This window comes from Marmota marmota, unplaced genomic scaffold, assembly GCF_001458135.2.
Source record: "Marmota marmota marmota unplaced genomic scaffold, marMar, whole genome shotgun sequence".
NCBI lineage: Eukaryota > Metazoa > Chordata > Mammalia > Rodentia > Sciuridae > Marmota > Marmota marmota.
In genome coordinates, this window is record NW_025999927.1 from 1,500,113 (window position 1) to 1,522,869 (window position 22,757).

Here is a 22,757-nt window from a genome sequence, read left to right on the forward strand (position 1 = left end):
GGGAGTATTGCTAGCGTCTTGATTGGTGTGGCCTATTTTACAATTGATGAGCTAATACTGATACATTGTTACAAACTGAAGCCCATGGTTTGCATGGGTTCATCCTGGTGTGGCACATTCTGAGTTTTGGAGGGGTGTCCAGTCACGTGTCCACCTTTACTATGCTACGGGGTGTACAGACTTAATAAGCCCCGTGCTCCATCTGTTCACCCCACTCCCTCTCCTCCTGCCAGCCTGTGTGTTGCTGTATCCACCACGACACCTGGCACTGGCTGTGCCCCGAGGGTGGTAATGATACGTATGCCTGTTGTTGGGTGGGCTGGTTGGCAGCAACAGCCACCGAGGAGGTGCAACCACCAATTTAAGGTTGATCAGTGCACAACCCTGTGCTCAGGCATAGATGGCAAAGCAGATCAGGGTGCTCTGGGTCAGCTCCGTGTGAGCAGGAAGGACAGTTTCTGACAGCGACTGTGGGGAGGGTGATGGCCCATTGGTCTTCTGCTTTGCTCCTTCCAGGGCCCTGGAAGGAGACAGGCATTGTGCTCCTGGCATGGGCAGGATGTGCAGCTGGGACCGTTGTGAGTGCAGCTCTGATGGGCACTGGCTTCTGCTAGTGGCATTCTGGGCGGAGGAGGCTCCAGGCAGGTGCCAAGCGGTGCGAAGCCTCCTTCCAAGCTGCTCTCCTGGGGGCCACTCTTGGAAGGCTGTTAAGGAAAGCATGTGCTTTTGGATGTTAGAAGGACTTTCTTTGAAGAACAGGTGGAGATGGGACAGAGGAGGAGGCCCTGGTGCTCCCTAAGGGGTACTTTTTACTCTTCCAACTTTGATGGTCGTCGCTGCCCCAAATGCCTCATCTAAGTGGCATTTGGACAGATGTCCAGCTGCCTCCTGAGATATCAGCTTCAGGGATCCTGCCCCTATTCAGCCCCTCAGCTGTCCCCAGCCAGGTCCACAGAGCCCCTTCCTCCCTCCCCACGACTAAGCAAAAAGTCTGCAACTAGCCTCTGGACACTGCATGTGGGAGCCTCCCCTTTTCCTCCCCGAGTCTCTCCTCCTTTCTGTGGGCAGTCTGTGTCCTGTGTCCTTTACTCGGCAGTGTAGGTTGTCAGGGTCTTCCTCTGAGCGATTGTATTGTATTTCTCCTGTCATGATCCCCATCTCAAGCAGAGCAGGCTGAGCTGGCGACCCTGAGGCAGCAGCCAGAGAGTAGCAAGGAGCTGTGGAGAGCTGCAGGGTGCTGATGCCTGTGGGAGCTGCAGGCTGTGGCTGCCAGGATGGCCACGAGGAGGGCTGCCACTCCAGGATCACAGAGCCATGGCGTTCAGAGCCCAGAGCTGCTAACACTAAGGAGCAGCCCTCTGTCCATCTGTGGTTTCTACCGTGAGTGGAGCAGGCTGAGCAGCCTGCAGTACAAGCTGGTAATGCTGGTGTCACCAAGTGGCCACGCAAGTGGACCGAGGCCAGAGGACAGCAACGGTGAGGGCTGTCTGGTGCTGGAGCTGCTGGGTGTTGCTGGCTTCTGGCAGAGCTCCAGAGAGCTGTGGGTGAGCTGCTGGCTCTGCCAGGGGAGCTGCGAGGGCAGCTGACACTGAGCGCTGAGAGCTGCTGGTGCTGGAGCTCAGAGCTGCTGACCTCAGGGAGCTGCCGTCTGCCTGTTGGCTGTTTCTACCTGAGTTCAGCAGAAGAACCCTCCCAGATGACATTTCCAGCACAGGGCAGAAAACCTGGTGGGTAAAGCAATAGCTTCTAAAGCTGCCCCCGAGCTGTGACATGTTACCTCAGCCCACATTTCATTGCCTGAGCCAGTCCATGGCTGTTCCTGGCCTTACAGGGGCTAAAGGTTGTCCCCGTGTGTGCCTGCATCAGGGGGCTGGAGGTATGTGAATGCCACTGTGACCACTGTGGGTCAGTACTGTTCCCAATTGTGTTCCAGTTTCAGCCTCTCAAAGTCTAAATCCAAAATCCACAAACCATGTGTGCAGGTTTGTTCCTCAAAGGCCGATGAACACCACCATCATGTAAAGGCTGGTGACCACAGGCTTCCATCACCTCTGTGCTGCATGAGGAAAGGCCTCTGGGATCTCGGCTTGAGTGCCTCGCTAGCTAGGCACTGAGCCCACTGGAAGGCCAGTCCAGTTCACCAGGGAAGCCTCCCAGGGCCAAGACCCAACAAGAAAGAAAAACCAAACAAAACCCCCAAACATGACAAAGTAGTGTTTTTTAAAAATATATATACTTTTTTAGTTTTAGATGGACACAATACCTTTATTTTATTTGTTTATTCTTATGTGGTGCCGAGGATTGAACAAAGTGCCTCACACATGCTAGGCAAGTGCTCTACCCCTGATCCATAACCCCGGCCCCCAAAAGTAGTGGGTTTTTGAAAAAGCAAAATTCACTCCATTGAGGGGTGTGTCCTTTAATCTACTATCACATCTTTATAGTAGACTGAGTTAAGAAGCCTTTTCTTTATTAAATGATAGTAATGGTAATGGGTGGATTTTTGTTTGTTTTAGAAACTGGGTATTGAACCCAAAGGCAGTCTACCTCTGAATTACATTCTAGCCCTTTTATTTTTTTATTTTGAGACTGGGTCTTGCAAAGTTGCTAAGTCAGCCTAGAACTTGTGATCCTCTTGCCTCAGCCTCCCAAATCACTGGGATTGTTGGTGTATGCCACTGTGTCTGGCTTTGGTGAAATTTTAAAAAAAATGAATTGGCAAACTAAAAATGTTAATGATATTGAATATCTGACCTTAGCTTTTCTTAAAATCGCATCAACCAGTCAGGAAGTCTAGCAGTCTAAAGGCCATTCCTCTGGTTTCCCCTTTGTTTCAAGAAGGAAACTGGGGGAAAAGGTCCACCCCATATGTGCACATTTAACTGGAGAAAGATTCCTTAGTTGATTTTGGATTAGAATCTCAAATAGGTCTTGTGGCATGAATATTTCCCTCTAGGACAGCCTTAGAGAGGCCTGCCCAGTGACAGTACTTGCCAGAGAGGACAAACAACCTACTTCGCTCCCTATGCTTCACAGGGATCTAGGCCTCCAGGACTCTGTGTGTGGCTGCACATCAGGCATTTGTAACCGGCTGACTCAGGGCCTGGGGCTGTGGTCCTTTCAATAGCCCTCTCTGGCCTGGCATGGTGGCACATGCCTGTAATCCCAGCGGCTCAGGAGGCTGAGGCAGGAGGATCACAAGTTCAAAGCCAGCTTCAGCAAAAGCGAGGTGCTAAGCAACTAGGAGAGACCCTGTCCCTAAGTAAAATACAAAATAGGGCTGGGGAGGTGGCTCAGCAGTTGAGTAACCCTGAGTTCAACCCCTGGCATCTCCCCCTCTCTAGAGCTGTCAGCACTGCTTCCTGAAAGTCAATGAACTGCCTTCTGTGGGGACACAACCTTGTCGAGTGGGGACATTCCAGCCTCCTTCCTGAGAGTCACACTGTGCCTTTTTTGAGGGGAGGCCCCCTTCCTCCTTGGAGCACAGGTGGGTCAGGAACCCAGACGCCAGAGGAGAGAGGGCTCATGGGACAGTGAGAGGCCTGCTGAAGAGTCAAGGATCAGAGAAGGAAGGTGGCGGGGGTGGGGGTGGGTTCTAATGACAACAGGGTTGCAGGGTGGTTTGTGCTGTCTCTGGTGCACCTGGGACAAAGAATGATCTGGTGAGGGTTGCAGGAGCCACTCCAGGTGGGGACAGTGAGCTGCGTAGTGCTGCCTCTGTGGGGGGAGGTGAGACATTGCTGAGGGCTGTGCAGTAGGACAGGCGTCTCTCCGTGGACGTCGGAGCAAGCGTCCACACTGAACTTCTGACCAGAGCAGAGCCTTCCTGTCCAGCGGAGAGTGGCAAGGAGGCCCAGAGTCCGAGCAGGGGGAGGCTCAGTGGGACTGGCTGTCCCTACTGTATGTGTATCAAGGCTGAACAGCTAGAAGCCACCACTGAGTCCTGGGTTTCCGCCCAGTAGAATCCAGTGCTTCATTACTGGCCTCAGCCGTTTTGATCAGAGAGGCAGAGCCAGTCACTGGGGGGTCAGCGTGCCCTCACGGGGAGCCTGTGCCAGCCTCCTGCGTTCCTCACTGGGACGGCTTGGAGGACGTGTGCTGTGTGAGGAAGGCCACTAGCACGTCCAGGGCTGTTATCTGATGGGCTGGCAGCTGACCAACTTCCTGCTTCCCGGCATTGACGAATGAGAGTCTCATGTTGTCTGTTATTTCCTGACTTAAGACAGATTTCTTTTCCCCAATTCATTCAAGTTTATTTTTTAAGGAAAAGATCTCCTTTAGACAACTAACTTCCCAGAATTGTCTCAGCCTGTTATTGTTCCCAGGAGTCATACCTACTTCGTGTGGAGCCTGGCGAGAATGCTCCTGCCCCTGTCCCTGTCCCTGCCCTGGGCAGACTGCAGACCCTTGAGCAGTGAACCTGCCGCCTGCTGAGGAGCAGGATCCCAGGTCAGCACACTCCTCCCAGCCAGCCTCTGGTCTCAATGAGGTGACAGTTTACACCTGGCCACACAGGGCATAATTCTCACACTCACCTGCTCTCTTCCCACCTGCAGCTGGGACCAAACTAGAGGAAGAGAGTATGTGTGTGTGTGTGTGTGTGTGTGTGTTGTATGTGTGTGGGGTGTGTGTGTGTGTGTGGTGTGCATGGTGTGTGATGTGTAGGGTGTGTGTGTGGTGTGCATGGTGTGTGATATGATGTGTGGTGTGTGTGTGCGTGGTTTGTGTATGTGTGTGTGGTGTACCTGGTGTGTGATATGATATGTGGAGTGTGATATGATGTGGTGTGTGTGTGTGGTGCTCAAGGAGATATAGCAGCATGAGTGGCCAGGCGCCCAGCGGCATGTCCTGCTGTGTGAAGGGAGAGTAGACTTGGGGGCAGTGGTCAGCCTGCTGATTTCATCTGGTGGGACAGTTGCCATGGTGGCCGGGAAGCTTCACGCCACAATAGCTCCCCTGGTTCCAATTCCTGCTGTGCCCCTTGCTGTGTGGGAGAGAAAGTTCTAGTCCTGCGGGCCTCTGTTGCCTGTCTGAAGATGGGTGTAAAATCGGGCTGCTGTAAAGGACCTGATAAGCTTCACTGGTGTAGGACAGTGTCTGACAGGTAGGAGGAGCTCAGCAGGTTTTGAGGAAGTTCAGCAGCTTCCTCTATTCCCAAATACAAAGTTGAAATGCCCCGATCTGGTCAAAGAGTTTGACATTTTATCTCCTCTGAGCTCCTGGCTCCTTGCTGCAGAACCATACCTCTAGCGTGGAATGTTGTGTGTAATATGATCTCAGATGTGTGGAGTTTCTGCCCAGCACACTGAGGACTGCTGGAGATGCAGAGGTTCCAGGCTGTGACCTCAGATTGTACTGACACCCTTGGCCACCCCATTTCTGCTCCCATGAAGACAAGGAAGAGTTTCCCAATTTGTTAGGTCAGCTTTTTTTCATCAGGAATTCGCTCCACCTGACCAGAACAACTCAGAGGAGGAAAAGTTCATTTTGAGCTCACAGCTTCAGAGGTCTCGGAGCTTCAGAGGTCTCAGTCCGTAGACAGCGACTCCCTCCCTGTGGGCCCAGGTGAGGCAGAGCATCTGGCTGAAGGGCGTGGTAGAGGACGATGTTGCAGCTCATGGTGGCCAGGAAGCAGAGGGAGGAGGAGAGCCAGGGGACAAGGATAATCCCCAAGGCACCCCTAGAGACCTGCCTACAGGGACTGCTGGGCACAGTAGTCCTTTCAAATTATTAATCCATAAGGTGGATTGATTAGGTCACAGCTACCACGACCTGATCATTTCACCTTTTTGGGGAACACCCCATAGCCACACCATAACACAACTCATTTAAATTAAAAAGTATTGAACGATCATCCCTCATAATTAACTGCTCTCAGCTACCCTCTCAGTGGGTGCTTTTACATGTCTCAGCCTCCAGAACTTAAACCATAGCAGAGGAAACAAGAAGGGTGTCTTCTTTGCTCCAAGTGTCTGGATTCCCCGTGTCTAGTCCTCACCATGTCATTTAGAGCAGACACGTTTCAGGATGACTGTCCAGCTCATGGTGGACCTTGCCCTGTGTTCAGGGGTGGTTTCCTGACCTCTGTGTTTGTCCTACATCCCTGTGGCCAAACCCCTTACCCTGGATGGTGTAAGACATGGGCTCCGACCTAATCTGGACCACACAGGATCTTGTTCCCAGGGATTTGGAATTAGCTCCAAGTGCCTCTCAGTGACTGGGTGGCATCTTTCCTTCAGTTCAGTGGCATCACCATGTCCCCGGGGAAGGCAGGCCAAGGGAGCACCAGTCTATGGAGAGAGGAAGCAGGCATCTTGCTAGGGGTCACCAGGGCTCATTGTGAGTCACTGTACTCTATCCACGTCCACTCCTCAGCTCCTGGACCCGAGACTCCCGCCTATAGGAGGGGCAAGGGCATATTGGATGCTGGCTCTGAGCACCTGGACCAGCCTTGCCAGTGCTGTGAGGGGACATCAGGAATTCGCTCTACCTTACGTGGATTTCAGGATAAAGGGAACTTCCGTGGACAAGGCATTCTCTAAGTCCCTGTGTTTCCACAGAGACAGCGTGTGATGGAGGACAGAGGGGCATTCCAGGATGTGATTTCAGTGAGCACCTGGGGCTGCCTGTCCATGGTGGATGCAGTCCAGCAGAATCAGCCTGCCACCAGGCGGCTGACTGACCACCCTGGGGCATGGTGCCATATTGGAGACATGGAGACACTGCTGTTGGCACTCGGGACTCAGAGATGGCCATAGCCAGGCTGGACTTGGTGAATGGATGTCTGCTGCTGAGCCCATGAGCAGACTTCTTCCTTGCCACCATGGCCACTTTGTCCGTTGGGCAGTGACAGGAAAGAGGCTGGGGAAAGAGGCTGGTTGGTATCCACAGAACGTGTCATCCTATCACTTGATTATAAACTGCTCAGCTGAAGTCACCCTTTTGTGAGCATTCACACGAATACAAGTACCTTCCCTTTTTCGATGCGTGCTGAGAGGGCTATCCACATATTTCCTCCTCAGACCTGTTGGCCCTGATTTTCCAGTCATGCTCCCTTCCAATACTGAACATCTAGCCAAACCAGTGGGCACAGCCCTTGGGTCAGTACCTAGTTACACACTGGGATGGGACGTTTCTCCCTCCAAGCCAACTAAGCAGGCTCCCTGCTGGAGATTGTGCCCCTCCCCCAGAGGATTGTGCTTCATTGCTGTTCTTTCAGGGGGTCAGAGAGGGACAACAGGGCTGTAGCTGGAGAGTCTGATATCCTGCAGAACCATCTGAAAACCAGTCCTGAGTTTTCTGTTGTCAGCTTATTGTAGGGAAGTCCCTGTGAAGCTGTGGTTGTGGACTGGGAGAGAGGGCAGTGTATCCAGGGTGGGCTGTGGCATCTGGACCACTTTCTCATGTAATCAATTGCTTGTGCCTTCAGGCCCTGCTCAGGTCTGGTCTCAATCATACCATTTTCATTTCATGGCGAGTATTCTGTGCACACCCAACTTGAGTATTCTGTGCACACTCAAGTTGGGTGTGCACAGAATACTCGCCATGAAATGAAAATGGTATGAATGAGACCAGACCTGAGCACTTGGTTCATGATGGGGAGCTCAGGTTGCATGGTCAGTTTCATGGTTAACAACCTGCCCTTCACCTTGGAAGGGATACCGAACATGCTGAATGCCACTGGACCCCTAGGAAGCCCACTGAGTTGGAAGATGCTCTACCACCAAGCTACATCCGTACCCCTTTTTATTTTCTTTTTAAAAAAATTTGAGATAGGGTCTTGCTAAGTTGTCTTGGCTAGCCTCAAACTTGTGATTCTTCTGCCTGGACCTCATGAATCACAGAAGTTATAGGCATGTGGCTCTGTGCCTGACATATTTTTCTTTTTTTCTTTTTCAAGGATCAAATAGATGAGTTGAATAGGATTTGGTGGGTGTCATCATCCCTGCATTCTTTAAGCTCCTGGTAGTGGTTTAATCTCCTCAAGCCTTTGTGGAATGAGGGATCATTTTTGGCCATTTTCCCAGCTAGAGACACTTGGAGTGGCTTCCAATGGGTGATTTCCTTCCACAATAATCCTTTGTCCACAGGTCTGGGAAGCTATGGGAGCATTCCATTAGTTTCAGGTATGGCTACTTCAGTTCTGGAACTGGGGTATCAACCATAGGATGTGTACAGTGATCCATGGACCCCTCATGGGATGGACTAGAGGGCACCCGGCCTCCATAAGCCCCTACTCTGACTGGTTGTCCAGTGACATTTTGGTCTCCTGGATTTGGTTGCAGTTCAGAGCCAGTGTGTAGGAATATTTGGAGAGCTGTCAAGGATGCTGGGTGACACATTTATTTCTCACAGCTGTGAAAGGTGAGTGCTTGGGGCCCATCCAGGGCAGGTGAGCAGGTCTTACGTGAGACATCTGCCCTGACATTTCAGTCTCCTGAAGCCTTGGATCCCTTGCTCTAGAGTGGACCGGAGCAGCTCTGACATTTCAATGTTATCTAGTGTGTGCCACCTCTTGGTCCCTATTTCAGTCAACCAACCAAAGTTAGAGCCCTTTCCAACCCTGCCCATTGCCATCTGAGTCCAGAATCTCCCCCTAGTGGTATCAATCAACACATTGAGCCTGATCCAACTGCGCCCACACTCTGTAACCACGTGCATGTCCACCTATCCCACAGCTTGCTGTTTTTCATGCATACCTGTGGGTTCACCCACAAGGCCCGTATCCAGTTCTAATAAGTCCCTCTCATACTCCCAGAAGGTGTTCCTGACCTCATGAGACCCCTCCGATCCCTGAGCACCTGCAGCAGCATGGTTTGTGCCATGCCTCTGTCCTTGGCCAATACTAAGGCATGTTATTTAGTTCTCTATGTGCATGGTGCCTGCCGCCCAGAGTTGAGTTCCTCAGGGCAGAAACTCTATCTGTCACTTCCTGTACCCACTGTCCTGTAACAGGTGCATTCTCCAACTGCCAAAGGAAAGGGGTGAAGGCGCTAACCAGTGCCCGGAGCTTGGCATGGATCATAGCCCAGTGCTGCCAGAGATTCAAAAGTCGGAGTTGCATTTCACTTCAGGATGGCTGCTGCACTCTCCCCTCACTGCCATCTGTCGCTTCCCTGCAGCCATCCCTGGCCCCTCACAATCCAGGCTTCCGGAGGCCCCCCCACCTTTCCTTCCCGGGGCACCGGTCCCTCCCCCGCACTTCCCCAGAAATTGGCGAGAGTGAAGAGCAAACTTCCTGAAGTCCCACCCGCGCCAGCCCCGTGCCTGGGTGTGCGCGCGCGTGCCAGGGGCCGCAGCTGGAAAGGAAACCGCCGGCCTCGCGGAGGAGGAGGAAGGAGCTTCCCCTGCGGCGTCAGCCCCCTGCCCACTTCCCGCTTCCCTCCCGCGGACGCGGCTGGAGCGGCGGGCCCTGGGCATGCCGGGCGCGGGTCTCCAGGGCGCGGCTGGCGGCAGCGGGAGCCATCGCGCAGGTAGGCACCTGGGATCCGGCGAGGGGAGCGTGCTGCCCTCGAAGTCCTGAAGCCTGGGCGTGAGTCTGGTCGCAACTCGGGCCCAGCGGGCGCCTTTCGAGGGGAGGGAAACCGACGCAGGGCGCGTGTTGCGTGGGGCCAGGGTAGGGCGGGCCTCTGGCTGCAGGCACAGCGCGGACCTGTGGTCCCTGCCCCAGAGTGCGGATCCTGTAGTCGGTGTCCACGGGGCGGGGAAGGCGCAGGCGGTGGCTGGGGACCCGAGCGTGTCCGCCCGTGCCTGGAGACACCCAGACGCAGGCAGCTGGTGGGGAATGGGAGGGAGAGCTGGGGCAGACGGCTCCCGTAGCGGCTGCTGGGCGCCCGGTTCCACCGCCCACTTCCGACTTGGGACAGTGACGCCTGGCCGCTGGGCCAGTACAGACTACTCCATTTCCACCACCGAGCACGGGCCACCTGCCAACCCCCAGTGACGACATGGGGCCATAAGTGGATGGCTACTGCCAACAATGACAGGACTTCCACCATCCCACCCGTAAATACACGACAGCAGGAAGCTGGAGCTTTGCCGGGCCAGGGGAGGCCGACCACTGGACTCCAGGAGCCCACTTCCTGGAACATGGCCTCAGCGTTGCTGTGTGAAAGCACTTTGCAGTGTGTGTGGCTGGAGCACAGATGGGAGCTGGAGAGTATCAGGGTGTCAGCGCTGGAGGAGGGCCTTCTGCACCCAGGCCTGGATTCAGCCTCAGTTTGCTCACATATAAGATGGAGCTGACTCAGGCCCCTGCAGTTCCAGTGTGGTGGAGGGAAGCTTCTGGCCCCAGGCACAAGCCATACAGCAAGCTTGCAGGAAACAGCTCAGCTGCCATCTTCCCTAAGCAGACCTAATTAATTTGGAGTAAGTCAGGACACCAGTTCGATTTGATTAAAGCATGAATAGCAGGGCATCTTAAGAGAAATTTAATTGTATTGTGCTCAGATGTGGCACATGAGATCCTCTGAGGTTCAGTTGAGACTGATTTCTGTGCTCTGTGACCTTGAACCTCAGTTTTTCTCATGCTTTCCAAAAAAAAAAAAAAAAAAAAAAACCCGAAAAGAAAAAAGAAAGAAAAGAAGAAAGAAGGAAAATTGAGGGGTGTAATTACTGCCTTTTGCACTGACAGCGTTGCCTGTGGATCAAACAGGGTAAAACATCTGAAACAACTTGTGGAGTTGGAGTCGTGTGTGCAAACATGACACCACATTTTGTGGAAGGAATGGAGCGCCTGCAGTGGTGCAGAACTCCAGAGCGCCAGCTGCACTCTTATGAGTCCCTTGGATGAACTCCTCCCCAGGCTGCTGCTGCAGTCCTCTTTTGCCCTCTGATGCAGCTGGACTCCAGGGACCTGCTTCTTGTTCCAGCTCGCACAGTTGTTCTGCGGGCACTCAGGATTAGAACCTCGGTGTGGGTCCCTCTCACAGTGTGATCCCAGCCACTGGTTGATTGGGAGTTGCTGAGTGGGGCTGAGTTCAGAGCAGACCTAGGTTAGGTTGTAGGCAATGCACCCTACATATTTAGAAACCCTGGAGTGTAAGAGTGAAGTGTTAGCCTTGGCAGAAGAAATTGAAATAATCTTAATTTCTTTCATCCCTATTTTGTGAAATCCCGTTGAAAACTACCTTTTTTTTTTTTTTTAAAAAAATAACATTTGAAAGAATGGCTCTTGAAATCTTTTCAGAAATCTCAGTGGAAACTGGATCAAGATTTTTTTAAAAAATATTTATTCATTTATTTATTTATTTTTAGTTTTTTAGGTGGACACAATATTTTATTTTTATGTGGTGCTGAGAATCGAATCCAGTGCCTCACGCATGCTAGGTGAGCGCGCTACCACTTGAGCCACATCTTCAGCCCTGGATCAAGGTTTTAACACTTAAGTTTGCTGGAACCCGCAGGAGACTTCTGAGGTAAAGGCCAGGTGGGGAATGCTTGTGATGGTGTTGCAAGGCTAACTGCCCCCAGGACCTTACTACCTACCTGAGACGCCCTGGGGAGAAGTGGGACCTTCAGAGAGGAGAGGGAAAGCTGGCTTCTGCTGCAGAAACAATTCCTGCTTCATTTGTTTCTGAGATGAAGTTTCTATTATTGATTTTTATTTCCCCCAAAGCAATGCATGCTTATTACAGGAAGCACAGAAAACTTTGAATGAGCAAAAACCATCTTGCATTGAAAACACTGATCTGTCTGGGCGAAGTGGTGCACACCTGTAATCCCAGCGACGTGAAAGGCTGAGGCAGAAGGATCACAAGTGCAAGGCCACTCTCAGCAACTTACTGAGCCCTGAGGACTTAGTGAGGCCCTGTCTTAGAATAAAAAATAAAAAGGGCTGGGGACGTAACTCAGTGGCTAAGCACCCCTGGGTTCATTCCCTGGTACAAAAGAAAAAACAACCACCCTGCAACCTCCCAAGCAGCCTGGCATCTCGGTTCTTGTCTGTTTCTGTGATGTGTCATCGATTTCTAGTAGTTTCCAACATGGGATCCAAGCTAGATTGTTTTGTTCAGTGAACACAAGTGATACTTGTTCATTGCTCAAAACAAAGACATCAGTGTACAAAAGGGAACCAAATTAGTATGCTCATTAAAACTTTTCCTTGCTAAAAAATATTCTAAAATTTTAGGGGGATGTGACTTAGTGGTGGAGTGAGGTCCTGGGTTCCATCTCCATCACTGAGTTCAGATCTTGACATTTTGATTGGAGAACTATTAGAAGTTCAGTTATTGCTGTTTGAATTTTAGAGTTTGATGCTATAGTGGGCATCTTTCTGAGCTCTGAAGATCAGGAAGAGCAAGGTTTCTGAGTCTAAGCATGGGTGACATTTGGACCAGGGTCAGTAGACTGGAGCTGGAGTCGTTCTTTAATGCTGATGATGATTGAGTTTATGAGCAGCTGCAGGCAGCCCAGGCAGAGCCCACTGCCCCAAGACTTTGGCAGCCTTCCTGGAGACAGGCGGGTCCTAGGCACATTGGGGGGCCACCTGTGGACACCATCCTTGGGCATCTTGTGTGGCTTTTTCTTGACTGTGGTAGACAGGCCTTGGCCGGTGACTTAGGTGCAAGAATTAGGCACTTTTTTTTTTTTAATATCAGATGCTTCAGGCTTTCAAACCCCAATTTCTCTTTCGAAATCAGAGTTCACCAGAGCTTCTTTGAGTGCAGACTTTGGGGTCAGCTTCCATTTCCTGATAGAGGCAGGAAAGGACTGTGGCTGGACAGTGAATGAAGTGTTTGTGTGCGGCTTTGGGGAATAGCCAGGGCCCACGTGGTGTGCTCCGCTGCTCCTGTGACCGCTGGCCTGTGCCTGCTTCCTTTCCCTCTGCTCATCCCCATTGGCCACTTGCATCTTCTGATGGCTCAGAAATGGGTTGTGATGTGCTGCTGCTTCCTCAGCCACTCATGGCCACTTCCTCAGGATCACTGGCCAGCAATGGGAACAAGCAGGATCACAGAGCTTCTTGCTGGCTGAGCCCCTGGTGCTCTGGCAGCAAGGCCCTGATGCCCTTATCAGCAGGTACAGATCTCTGCGCTGTGCCCTTGGAGGCCTCAGAACTCTACGTTGCCTCTCCCATGTCAACTTCAGGCTAATTTCCCAGCCTCACGGTGCTTGTCCTGAGACCATGTGGGTGAAATTCTGGTCAGCGGAAGCATCTCCCCACTGTGGTCGATGGGTTTGAGCTCTTGGAGACACAAAGGTAAGGCAGCAAAGTCCTCGAGGGGAGGGACTGCCAGCTCCGTCACTCATGGCACAGAGCAGCGAGGGTGTGCGTGGCAGCAGAGGTCAGGGTGTTACTGCTGTTGACCGGTGACGAGTCCTTGCTTCCCCAGTGTTAAAGAATAACACCAGAGAAGCACACCGAGGCAAGGTCAGAGTGGAAATTAGAAGTTTATTAAAGGACAGCAGAAAAGACTTCTCCTGGAGGAAGAAGGGGACCCAAGAGATGGAATCCGTGGAAGTGTGATTGTTTCCCCTTTTTATAGTTCTTTCAGTGATGGGATGTAGGTGGGAAGGCCCGAGGGGTGGGACACAGGTGGGCCAAAGAAGTGATCTGGTCAGGAAGGACTTCTGAGTCAGCATCTTCAAGTTTGCTGGGGGCTGTTCATTAACACTTCTTTGGGATGGGCTCTGGGCCTTGGACTTTTCCATACTTCATTAACATTCCAAGAGTTGTTCAACTTTTCCCAGAATTCATTCTAAACATGGCCTCCATTTTTGATCTTACTTGATATTAGACCCAATTTACCTAACTACACTGACTACCTAACTTTAAATATGGCTTCAAGGGATCTGCTCTGTGCTCAAAGGACAGGAAGGCGAGGGCAGCAGCAGAGAGGGGAGGACCTGGCTCTCTTCTCCTGGCCCCAGGGTTCCCGGGGGCTGGGTTGCAGCCCTAGTTCTGTGCAATCCGTCCCCGCTTAAGACGTACAAAGTAAAGTCAACCCAATCTTTTTTTTTTTTTGAGTCATCGTGGCTCCTGAAAACTTACATTTCCAACCATATACATTTGCTATTCAGGTTCAGTGGCCTTCTCCTCATTCATTCATGTGGCACTGACCGGCTGTCTCACTGGTCCAGAATCAGGAGCAGCATTAGAGTCACATGTTGGTAAGGTGTCAATGTGTGACTCCTGTGAGAGGAAGTCAGCTGTCCTTTGACGGAGTGGGCCCATTTGAGAGGTGGAATTCCTTTTGTGCAGGGAAGCAGGTAGCCAGTGTTGGATGAGTCTGGGGAGGCTGTGAGGAGGTCTGGGTCTGCTGAGATGTATGGGCAGCCCTCCAGTTCCCGGGCTCTCTGGTAGGTGGGGATTGGTGATTTCCTGCCCCTGCTCACTGGGCTCTGCCTTGCACCTCCTTCCTGCCCCGCCCCTGCCCCCAGGTGGTTCCGTTCCCGACCTGGACAGCACCTGCTGGCCCCCACTCCCCAATAGCTCTGCCAGTAATAGAAGCCTGTGTTTGACAGGTGTCCTGCGTGGAGACTGGGATGAGTTGCATGCATGACATCTAAAGTTTAATGAGCGAATTGTGTCCCAGTTGTGGAATAGGAGTTGAAATTTTATTTTGTGACCTGCACGCCCACCTAGCTTTCCTTGCCGCCCAACCTGTGAGTGGAGTGGTGAGATGACCTGGCATAATCACAGGCTTTGTTTGTAACCTAGAGAATGCGGCTTTTGCCTTCATAGACTAAAGCATCTTTCTCAAATGCTGGTAGAAGGAGGATTATTTTACAGTGGTCAAATTAAAATGAAAGATAGCAAACACCAAGGTAAGTTCGGGTTCTCAAGTTTCCAATTCACTGGAAACAGAATTGTGAAAGTGGTTTTGTGATCACAGATCCTCTGATGAAAACATTTGCATATGTTTGTATGATTCTTAATATTTTTGCAATGCTTTGTGTCATGGCCACAGGCTAACCAAAGTGAAATGGGAGACGGCTGCCCTTGGGGGATGGACAGTCTCCAGTAAATGTTAAGTGGTAGTTTCAGGGATTTTGAGTTACCTTGACCCCATGATCCTTTTCTTTCCTGCTTCTCTATAACTTATCCATAGATCTGTTCTGCTGAATTCATAACTCTGTTCTAAAGCTCATTCAGCACCTCCGTCTGTTCTGCCAAGTTGTGCTCTGCAGGGTGGCAGAGGTGTGGGTGCTTGTTTTCAAGGACCGTCCTGTCTGGGGGAAGATCTGAGGAAGACTCTTCCCAGAGGTCTCAGGGGAGCCCCCTGCACCTGGTCCCTGCATACCTGAAACCGACACCCTGGACTTTCTGTGTGCCTTACTCACCCTTCAAGAATATCATGGCACCCGTCCTCCTGCCCCCTGTGGGCACATCAGAGTGGGACCCTCATCCTGATCCAACCAGTGAGACTTCCCAGCCCTGGTTCTCTGGAGTTGCCTCCTCTTCCTTCTGCAGGTGTGGTCTGCTGTGGCTGGACCCCGCTTTTCTTTTTTTTAAATTATTATTTTTTTAAATTTATTTTTTTATTGTTGGTTGTTCAAAACATTACATAGTTCTTGATATATCATATTTCACACTTTGATTCAAGTGGGTTATGAACTCCCATTTTTACCCCATATACAGATTGCAGAATCACATCAGTTACACATCCACTGATTTACATATTGCCATACTAGTGTCTGTTGTATTCTGCTGCCTTTCCTATCCTCAACTATCCCCCCTCCCCTCCCCTCCCCTCTTCTCTCTCTACCCCCTCTACTGTCATTCATTTCTTCCCCTTGTATTATTTTTCCCTTTCCCCTCACTTCCTCTTGTATGTAATTTTGTATAACAATGAGGGTCTCCTTCCATTTCCATGCAATTTCCCTTCTCTCTCCCTTTCCCTCCCACCTCTCATCCCTGTTTAATGTTAATCTTCTTCTCATGCTCTTCGTCCCTACTCTGTTCTTAGTTACTCTCCTTATATCAAAGAAGACATTTGGCATTTGTTTTTTAGGGATTGGCTAGCTTCACTTAGCATAATCTGCTCTAATGCCATCCATTTCCCTGTAAATTCTATGATTTTGTCATTTTTTAATGCAGAGTAATACTCCATTGTGTATAAATGCCACATTTTTTTTATCCATTCGTCTATTGAAGGGCATCTAGGTTGGTTCCACAGTCTTGCTATTGTGAATTGTGCTGCTATGAACATCGATGTAGCAGTGTCCCTGTAGCATGCTCTTTTTAGGTCTTTAGGGAATAGACCAAGAAGGGGAATAGCTGGGTCAAATGGTGGCTCCATTCCCAGCTTTCCAAGAAATCTCCATACTGCTTTCCAAATTGGCTGCACCAATTTGCAGTCCCACCAGCAATGTACAAGTGTACCCTTTTCCCCACATCCTCGCCAGCACTTGTTGTTGTTTGACTTCATAATGGCTGCCAATCTTACTGGAGTGAGATGGTATCTTAGGGTGGTTTTGATTTGCATTTCTCTGACAGCTAGAGATGGTGAGCATTTTTTCATGTACTTGTTGATTGACTGTATGTCCTCCTCTGAGAAGTGTCTGTTCAGGTCCTTGGCCCATTTGTTGATTGGGTTATTTGTTATCTTATTGTCTAATTTTTTGAGTTCTTTGTATACTCTGGATATTAGGGCTCTATCTGAAGTGTGAGGGGTAAAGATTTGTTCCCATGATGTAGGCTCCCTATTTACCTCTCTTATTGTTTCTTTTGCTGAGAAAAAAAACTTTTTAGTTTGAGTAAGTCCCATTTGTTGATTCTAGTTATTAACTCTTGTGCTATGGGTGTCCTATTGAGGAATTTGGAGCCCGACCCCACAGTATGTAGATCGTAGCCAACTTTTTCTTCTATCAGACGCCGTGTCTCTGATTTGATATCAAGCTCCTTGATCCATTTTGAGTTAACTTTTGTGCATGGCGAGAGAAGGGGATTCAGTTTCATTTTGTTGCATATGGATTTCCAGTTTTCCCAGCACCATTTGTTGAAGATGCTATCGTTCCTCCATTGCATGCTTTTAGCCCCTTTATCAAATATAAGATAGTTGTAGTTTTGTGGATTGGTTTCTGTGTCCTCTATTCTGTACCATTGGTCCACCCGCCTGTTTTGGTACCAGTACCATGCTGTTTTTGTTACTATTGCTCTGTAGTATAGTTTGAAGTCTGGTATTGCTGTACCGCCTGATTCACACTTCCTGCTTAGCATTGTTTTTGCTATTCTGGTGGACCCCGCTTTTCCCAGTCTGTGGGCGCTCCCCAGGAAGCGCTGCGGTCACCTCCCCCTTATGTAGTGCACCCAGGGCTCCCTCCCTGTGTTCTCACCAAGGCAGTGAAGCTCCTCCTTAGGGTGCAGGTGGGTCCCCAGGAGGAGCTGAACCAAGTCTGCTATTTATTTGCATGGCTGTCTTGACTTCAGTGATGTGACTGGAGAAGTGGACCAGGTCTGTCCCTCGAATCCAGCCGTGCTTTCCTGACCCCGTCTTGGGACTACCCAGGTGCATTCATCCAAGTAGTTGTTGTGTGCAGACATAAGGGAGAGATGGCAAAGGCAGAGATCTTACCACTTCCCTGGGGCACCAGAACACAGGCTCCGTGGGAAACAGAAGGTGTCCCAGGGAGTCACTCTGCCTAAGGCTGCTCTTGGTGTGACTCTACCTTGAGGCTGCCTTTCAAACTTGATTACAGTTTTTTTTAAAAAATATTTTTTAGTTGCAGATGGACACACAATATCTTTGTTTATTAATTTATTTTTTACATGGTGCTGAGGCTTGAACCCAGTGCCTCACACCTGCAAGGCAAGTGCTCTACCTCTGAGCCACATCCCCAGCCTATGATTGCAGTTTTTTAAAATACTTTTTTTAGTTGTACATGGACACAAAACTTTTATTTTATTTATTTATTTTTATGTGGTGCTGAGGATTGACCCCAGTGCCCCATGCATGCTAGGCAAGTGCTCTACCACTGAGCCCCAGCCCCAGATCTTGATTACATCCTTTCATGAGTAAAAGATCCTTTTTCTTGAAGCTGCTTTTGCTCACAAGTATACTCTGTGTTGATTTGATGTTCAAGATCAGTAAAAGCAGCACACATTTCTGCCCACACAGATCATTATAATAAGACCCACATGTGCCTGCGTCAGCTCCTTATCTTGACTTGATTTGGAGTAGACGGGGACTAACCATGGGGCAGCGCTGGCCCTGCTGGTACTACAGTACCCATGCCCCATCTCCCATGAGGCTTGATATTTTCCATGATGCAGGGCACGTTGGACAGGTGTATCTTCTCATGGGGGCACAGAGGGACACGCCAAAGGTGACCTTCATCAAACCACGACACAGATACTTCCTTTTATTCACCATTGTGTACTGTGATGGTTAACCAGGACTGACCAAGTGACGAGTTGCAAAGAACACTGGCTAGGGGTCAGTTGAGAGCCACAGCCGAAGGGGCCCCAGCAAACTTCCAGCTGCCAGCAAACTTCCAGCTGCCGGCTGATGATTGGCTCACAGCGGCCCCAGCAACATCTAGCTGATTGGCTCCTCGGCCCCAGCAACATCTAGCTGATTAGCTCCTCTGCAGTGATGCTCATTGGGCTGTTTCCCTGCCCTTTCAGACCACGGAGCTGCTCATTGGGGGACTTTTTTGGCTCCGCCCACGTGACCCAGCCAATCGGCCTCAAGAGCAGGAGGATTATGGGAGGTGGAGAGAAGCTTGTGTGGGAGAGAGAGGCTTGTGGAAAGCCGGTGGTGGCAGTTGAGGCTCTGAGGATTTTTCCTGAGAGGCTGTTTTGTTTGGCGTGTGTGGTTCTAAAAATATAGTTAGTTTCTTTTGACAAGTGGCTCCTGATTGTGCCCAGCCAGACTGCGGCATTTGGTGGGCCGCACGGGGAGCGACTGAGGGTAAGTGAAACTGCTTGCCCCTGAGGGCAGGGCAAGAGGATGGGTAGCCATTTTAAGATTCCTCTTTTGTTATTTTGTTTCACTTTTGTTTTAAGTTGCCTGTCCCTGGAGATGTGTAAGATGGAAGAAAAACCACTCACATCTGAGGAACAGATAGGGAGAAAGGACGGATGGACATTTCAGGAGGCTATTATAATGATTTTGTGTTGTTCCATTTTTATTTCATTCTGTCTCGGTTTTGTTTGGCGTCATCTTGTTGGGTTGTATTATAGTAGAAATACGGGATCAGAAATTAGTAAAAAACAAACTGAAAGAGTGTTAAGTAAATTGTTAGAGGAAGGAGGCATCTCAGTAAAATCAAGAACAATCAGGGCATACGTTGATACAATACAAAAATGTAGCCCATGGCTTTTTAAGGAGGAGTTGTTAAATATATCACAATGGAACCATCATGGTGAAGATTTAAAAAGAATAGAAAAGAAAAGCCCAGGGACTCTGCCAGTTGGCACATTGCCATTGTGGACGTTCATATCTTGTTTGCTTAGTCCAAAGCCTTCAGTTCAGACAATGGTAGAGGAAGAAGAAGACATAATGATTCAAGTAAAAGAGAAGGTCTCTCAAGTTAGTCAGACAGAGGAAAAGATTCAAGTAAAAGAGAAGGCCTCTCAAGCTAGTCAGACAGAGAAAGAAAGTGTAAAACAGAAAAAGCCATCAGGGGGAAAGTTACAACAGGAGACTGCTACTAACACCTTTCTATCACCAGAGGACGTAAGTGTCCAACTAACAAGGCCACCTCCATATGCTGGGAGGTCCCCAACCCCCGCAGTTGATAGTTGGGATCCTGAGACAAGATCTCAAATATTAACATGCCCTGTATTTGAGGCAGGAGGGCAGCGATTTTACCAAGTTTTAAATTTCAAAACAGTGAAGCAGCTAAAAGAGGCTGTAACAACCTATGGTCCTCAAGCACCCTTCACTGTAAGCATGGTCGAATCCATTAACAACTTGAACATGACGCCAGCAGATTGGGCTAATATGTGTAAAGCTGTGCTAAATGGAGGACAATACCTGTTATGGAAGGTTGCCAATGAGGAATTTTGCAAGGAGACGGCTAGGCGAAATGCAGCAGCTGGTTATCCTCAGAGAAATNTGTATTTCCACAGGGAGAACAGCAGCTGATTTGGATTCCAGAAAGATTAACTAAAGCGATTTCTACAGACCAAAAAGAAGATGATTTGGCTCATTTTCCATGATGCAGGGCACGTTGGACAGGTGCATCTTCTCATGGGGGCACAGAGGGACACGCCAAAGGTGACCTTCATCAAACCACGACACAGATACTTCCTTTTATTCACCATTGTGTACTGTGATGGTTAACCAGGACTGACCAAGTGACGAGTTGCAAAGAACACTGGCTAGGGGTCAGGTCCTGGGCCAGTCCTCTAACCTCTCTGGGCCTCATCGTCCACCCTGTGCCCTGCGTAGGCTCATACCATCAGCCTCAGTTTACAAAGACCAGCACCATGCTCCCCATCAGCCCTGGCTGCAACCTGCAGCCCTCACTTCATTGTGACCTTGCTGGTACCATTGCTAAGGCCAGCCCTGCCTCTGCTCCGTCTGCTCATGGCTCACCTCTGCCAGGCGCCCTGGGTCCTGGCCCAGGTCCTCAGTCCTTAGCTGGACCATGCTGGTGCTTGTTCCCACCAAGGGGGAGAGGAGGACTCTGCTGCTTCACATCTGTGCACAGGAGGTCCTGGTGCCGGGTGGGTCCAGTCAGGTCAGATGGCTGCAGAGGAGCCAGAGGAGGCGTGTCTCTCCAAGCCCTGGGCTTTGGGACTGGACATGGTGTGTCACAGATCGTACTCTATGCTATGGCTGCTGCTGCTTCTTCGGCCCCTTCTTTCCTCCCTTCCTCCTTCCACACCCTGGTCTTAGCCTTGGCTGTTGTCCTGTGGATTCTTCAGAGGCCACCCTTCTCCCTTGGGTTGCCTCCAGCCCAGCGCTACATAGGGCTGGGCAGAGGGACATGGGGTGTCCTGGGAACAGGAGGATGGGTGTCATGGAGGGTATGTCCCAGACAGGGCCAGCGGGCTCCTCTGCCAGGGGCTTGGCAGTACACTCAGGTGGGGGTGCTCACTCGGTTTCCCAAGCTGCGCCCAGCAGGCGGGCCTCGGGTCTGCCGGCCCCATTGCGTGGACTCCCTGATGGGTTTGGTTCTTCTCTTGTTGTCGCCTCTCAGGTGAGTCCTTTGATGTCACACTTTGCAGCCTGAGGGTACAGGATGCCTCCCATGCCCTGTACCATGCTCTCAAGGCCCTGCAGGTCTGGGAGTGAGCGGTTCCTCCTCCTGCAGGGTGCTGTCACGGCTCTGAGTGACCCCAGTGCTGCTGGCCATGCCAGGGGCAGCAGGGTGATAAGGACAGTGGAGGTTGCAGAGCAGTGTGTGGGCTGTTCCTGCTCAAGGAGAGCAAGTGCAGGCCCGGGAGATCTTTGTGCCTTTACTGGGTGATTGATTTTGTTTGGCCTTTATAAAAGTCTTCATCCAGTGAGATACAGGCTCTGCGAAACCCCCTTTGGATCTTGCTTTCTCTGAATCCCTCTGGAGGTCGACTTCTGCTGAAGTCCTTGCTCTTGCCAGTATGGCTTCACACCCACAGAGGGCGTTCTATCCTTGGAGAAGCCAGCTCTGCCGCCTGCCTCGGCCCCTCTCCGAGGCAGGTGTGTTGGCTCTGGGAAGGAAACAGCCACCGTCCAGGTGCAGTTAATAAAAATTACAGAGCGTGACGTGGCCGTGTGCCCCTGGGAGGAGCGGGACTCAGTTCTTTTCCTCCCACTGAACCTCGCTGGCTCCCTGTGAACTTCTGGAGCTGTCTGTTGCTGGGGACAACTTCTGTGATGTTGGGGACATGGCAGAGCAGGTCCCAGCCCTTTGGATGTCTCTGCATCACCAGCCTCAGCAGTGGGAGTCCAAGGCCCCTCAGTGTAGAGACAATATGAGCTTGTTCCCTGGACCCGGAGCCAAAGGGCTCCTTGTTCAGCCTCAGAAAAGCCCACAGGAAGTGCTGCCTTCCTGTGCCACCCCAGGCCCATTGTCCCTTCAGATGTGACTGCTTTGGGTCCCTTCTGAGTGTGGCAACCACTAGTGCAAAGAATAAGTGCAGCCAGAGTGGCCACAGCAGAGCTGGTCCCATGCTGTAGGCGCAGGCGGTGGCCTTCCCGGCCTGGGCTGAGCAGCCGGCTCCTGGCTCCCTTCCTTCCAGGGGGCCGCCTGCAGCCCAGTGTATGAGAGCTGAGTTGGCCTGTGGCCCTGTTTCCCCAAGTAGCTGTCATTGGGCTGGAAACCCTGGCCTTCCTGGGTTTGCTGGCTGAGTGGGAACAGGCCACCTAGCCTTTTCACATGCACATGGCGGTGACAGTGCCTATTTCAGGGGACTGTTGCAAGAATGATGGGAGATGACAGATGAAGGATAGGAAGCAGCTGTGCCCAGAGTGACTAGCTGTGCCCAGAGCAGCCTAGGACCCTGCAGGGTGTTCACTGGGTGGTGCACAGGCCACCCTCTGCTAAGTCACTTCCTCAGGGGACATCTGTTTGTGGTCCACCCCAGGGCACCTTTGAAGTTTGCACGAAGGTACCCTCTGCGGGCTGGGCCTTTGGGGGAGTGCCTGGCATGGTGCCCCGGCCCGGGCATTTCCCTTTCACTGTGGCAGTGGCACCATCATCCTTAGCAGGCTGTGCCACTATGGCCTCCTGGCCTCCTGAGCTTGTTTAAGACTCAAACAGAGAGGCCTCCCCCGCCCCGCCCACCCCCCCCCCCCAGGCTCATGGTTTCTTCGGCCACACATTTCTGCTAAAATTCTAATAGGTTTCTGTTTGACAGATAATAATTGTGTCTCTTGCTG

At 50.9% G+C, this 22,757-nt stretch overlaps 1 protein-coding gene across 7 annotated transcripts in view; it reads left to right on the forward strand.

The window, feature by feature from the left end:
• Nucleotides 1-8,887: 8,887 nt before the first annotated feature.
• Disc1 (DISC1 scaffold protein) overlaps nucleotides 8,888-22,757 on the forward strand; it is a 202,810-nt gene continuing 188,940 nt past the window's right edge. For 4 of the 7 annotated variants that reach the window (XR_007346494.1, XR_007346496.1, XR_007346495.1 and 1 more), the window contains exon 1: nucleotides 8,888-9,473. Coding sequence is in view for 3 of the 7 variants with exons in the window: in XM_048800370.1 (XP_048656327.1) it covers nucleotides 9,419-9,473 (55 nt within the window). In the remaining 4 variants the exon portion in view is untranslated. Of the gene's footprint in view, nucleotides 9,474-12,660; nucleotides 13,202-22,757 lie in introns of those variants that run through there. The other 3 variants (XM_048800370.1, XM_048800368.1, XM_048800369.1) reach the window with 3 other exon arrangements.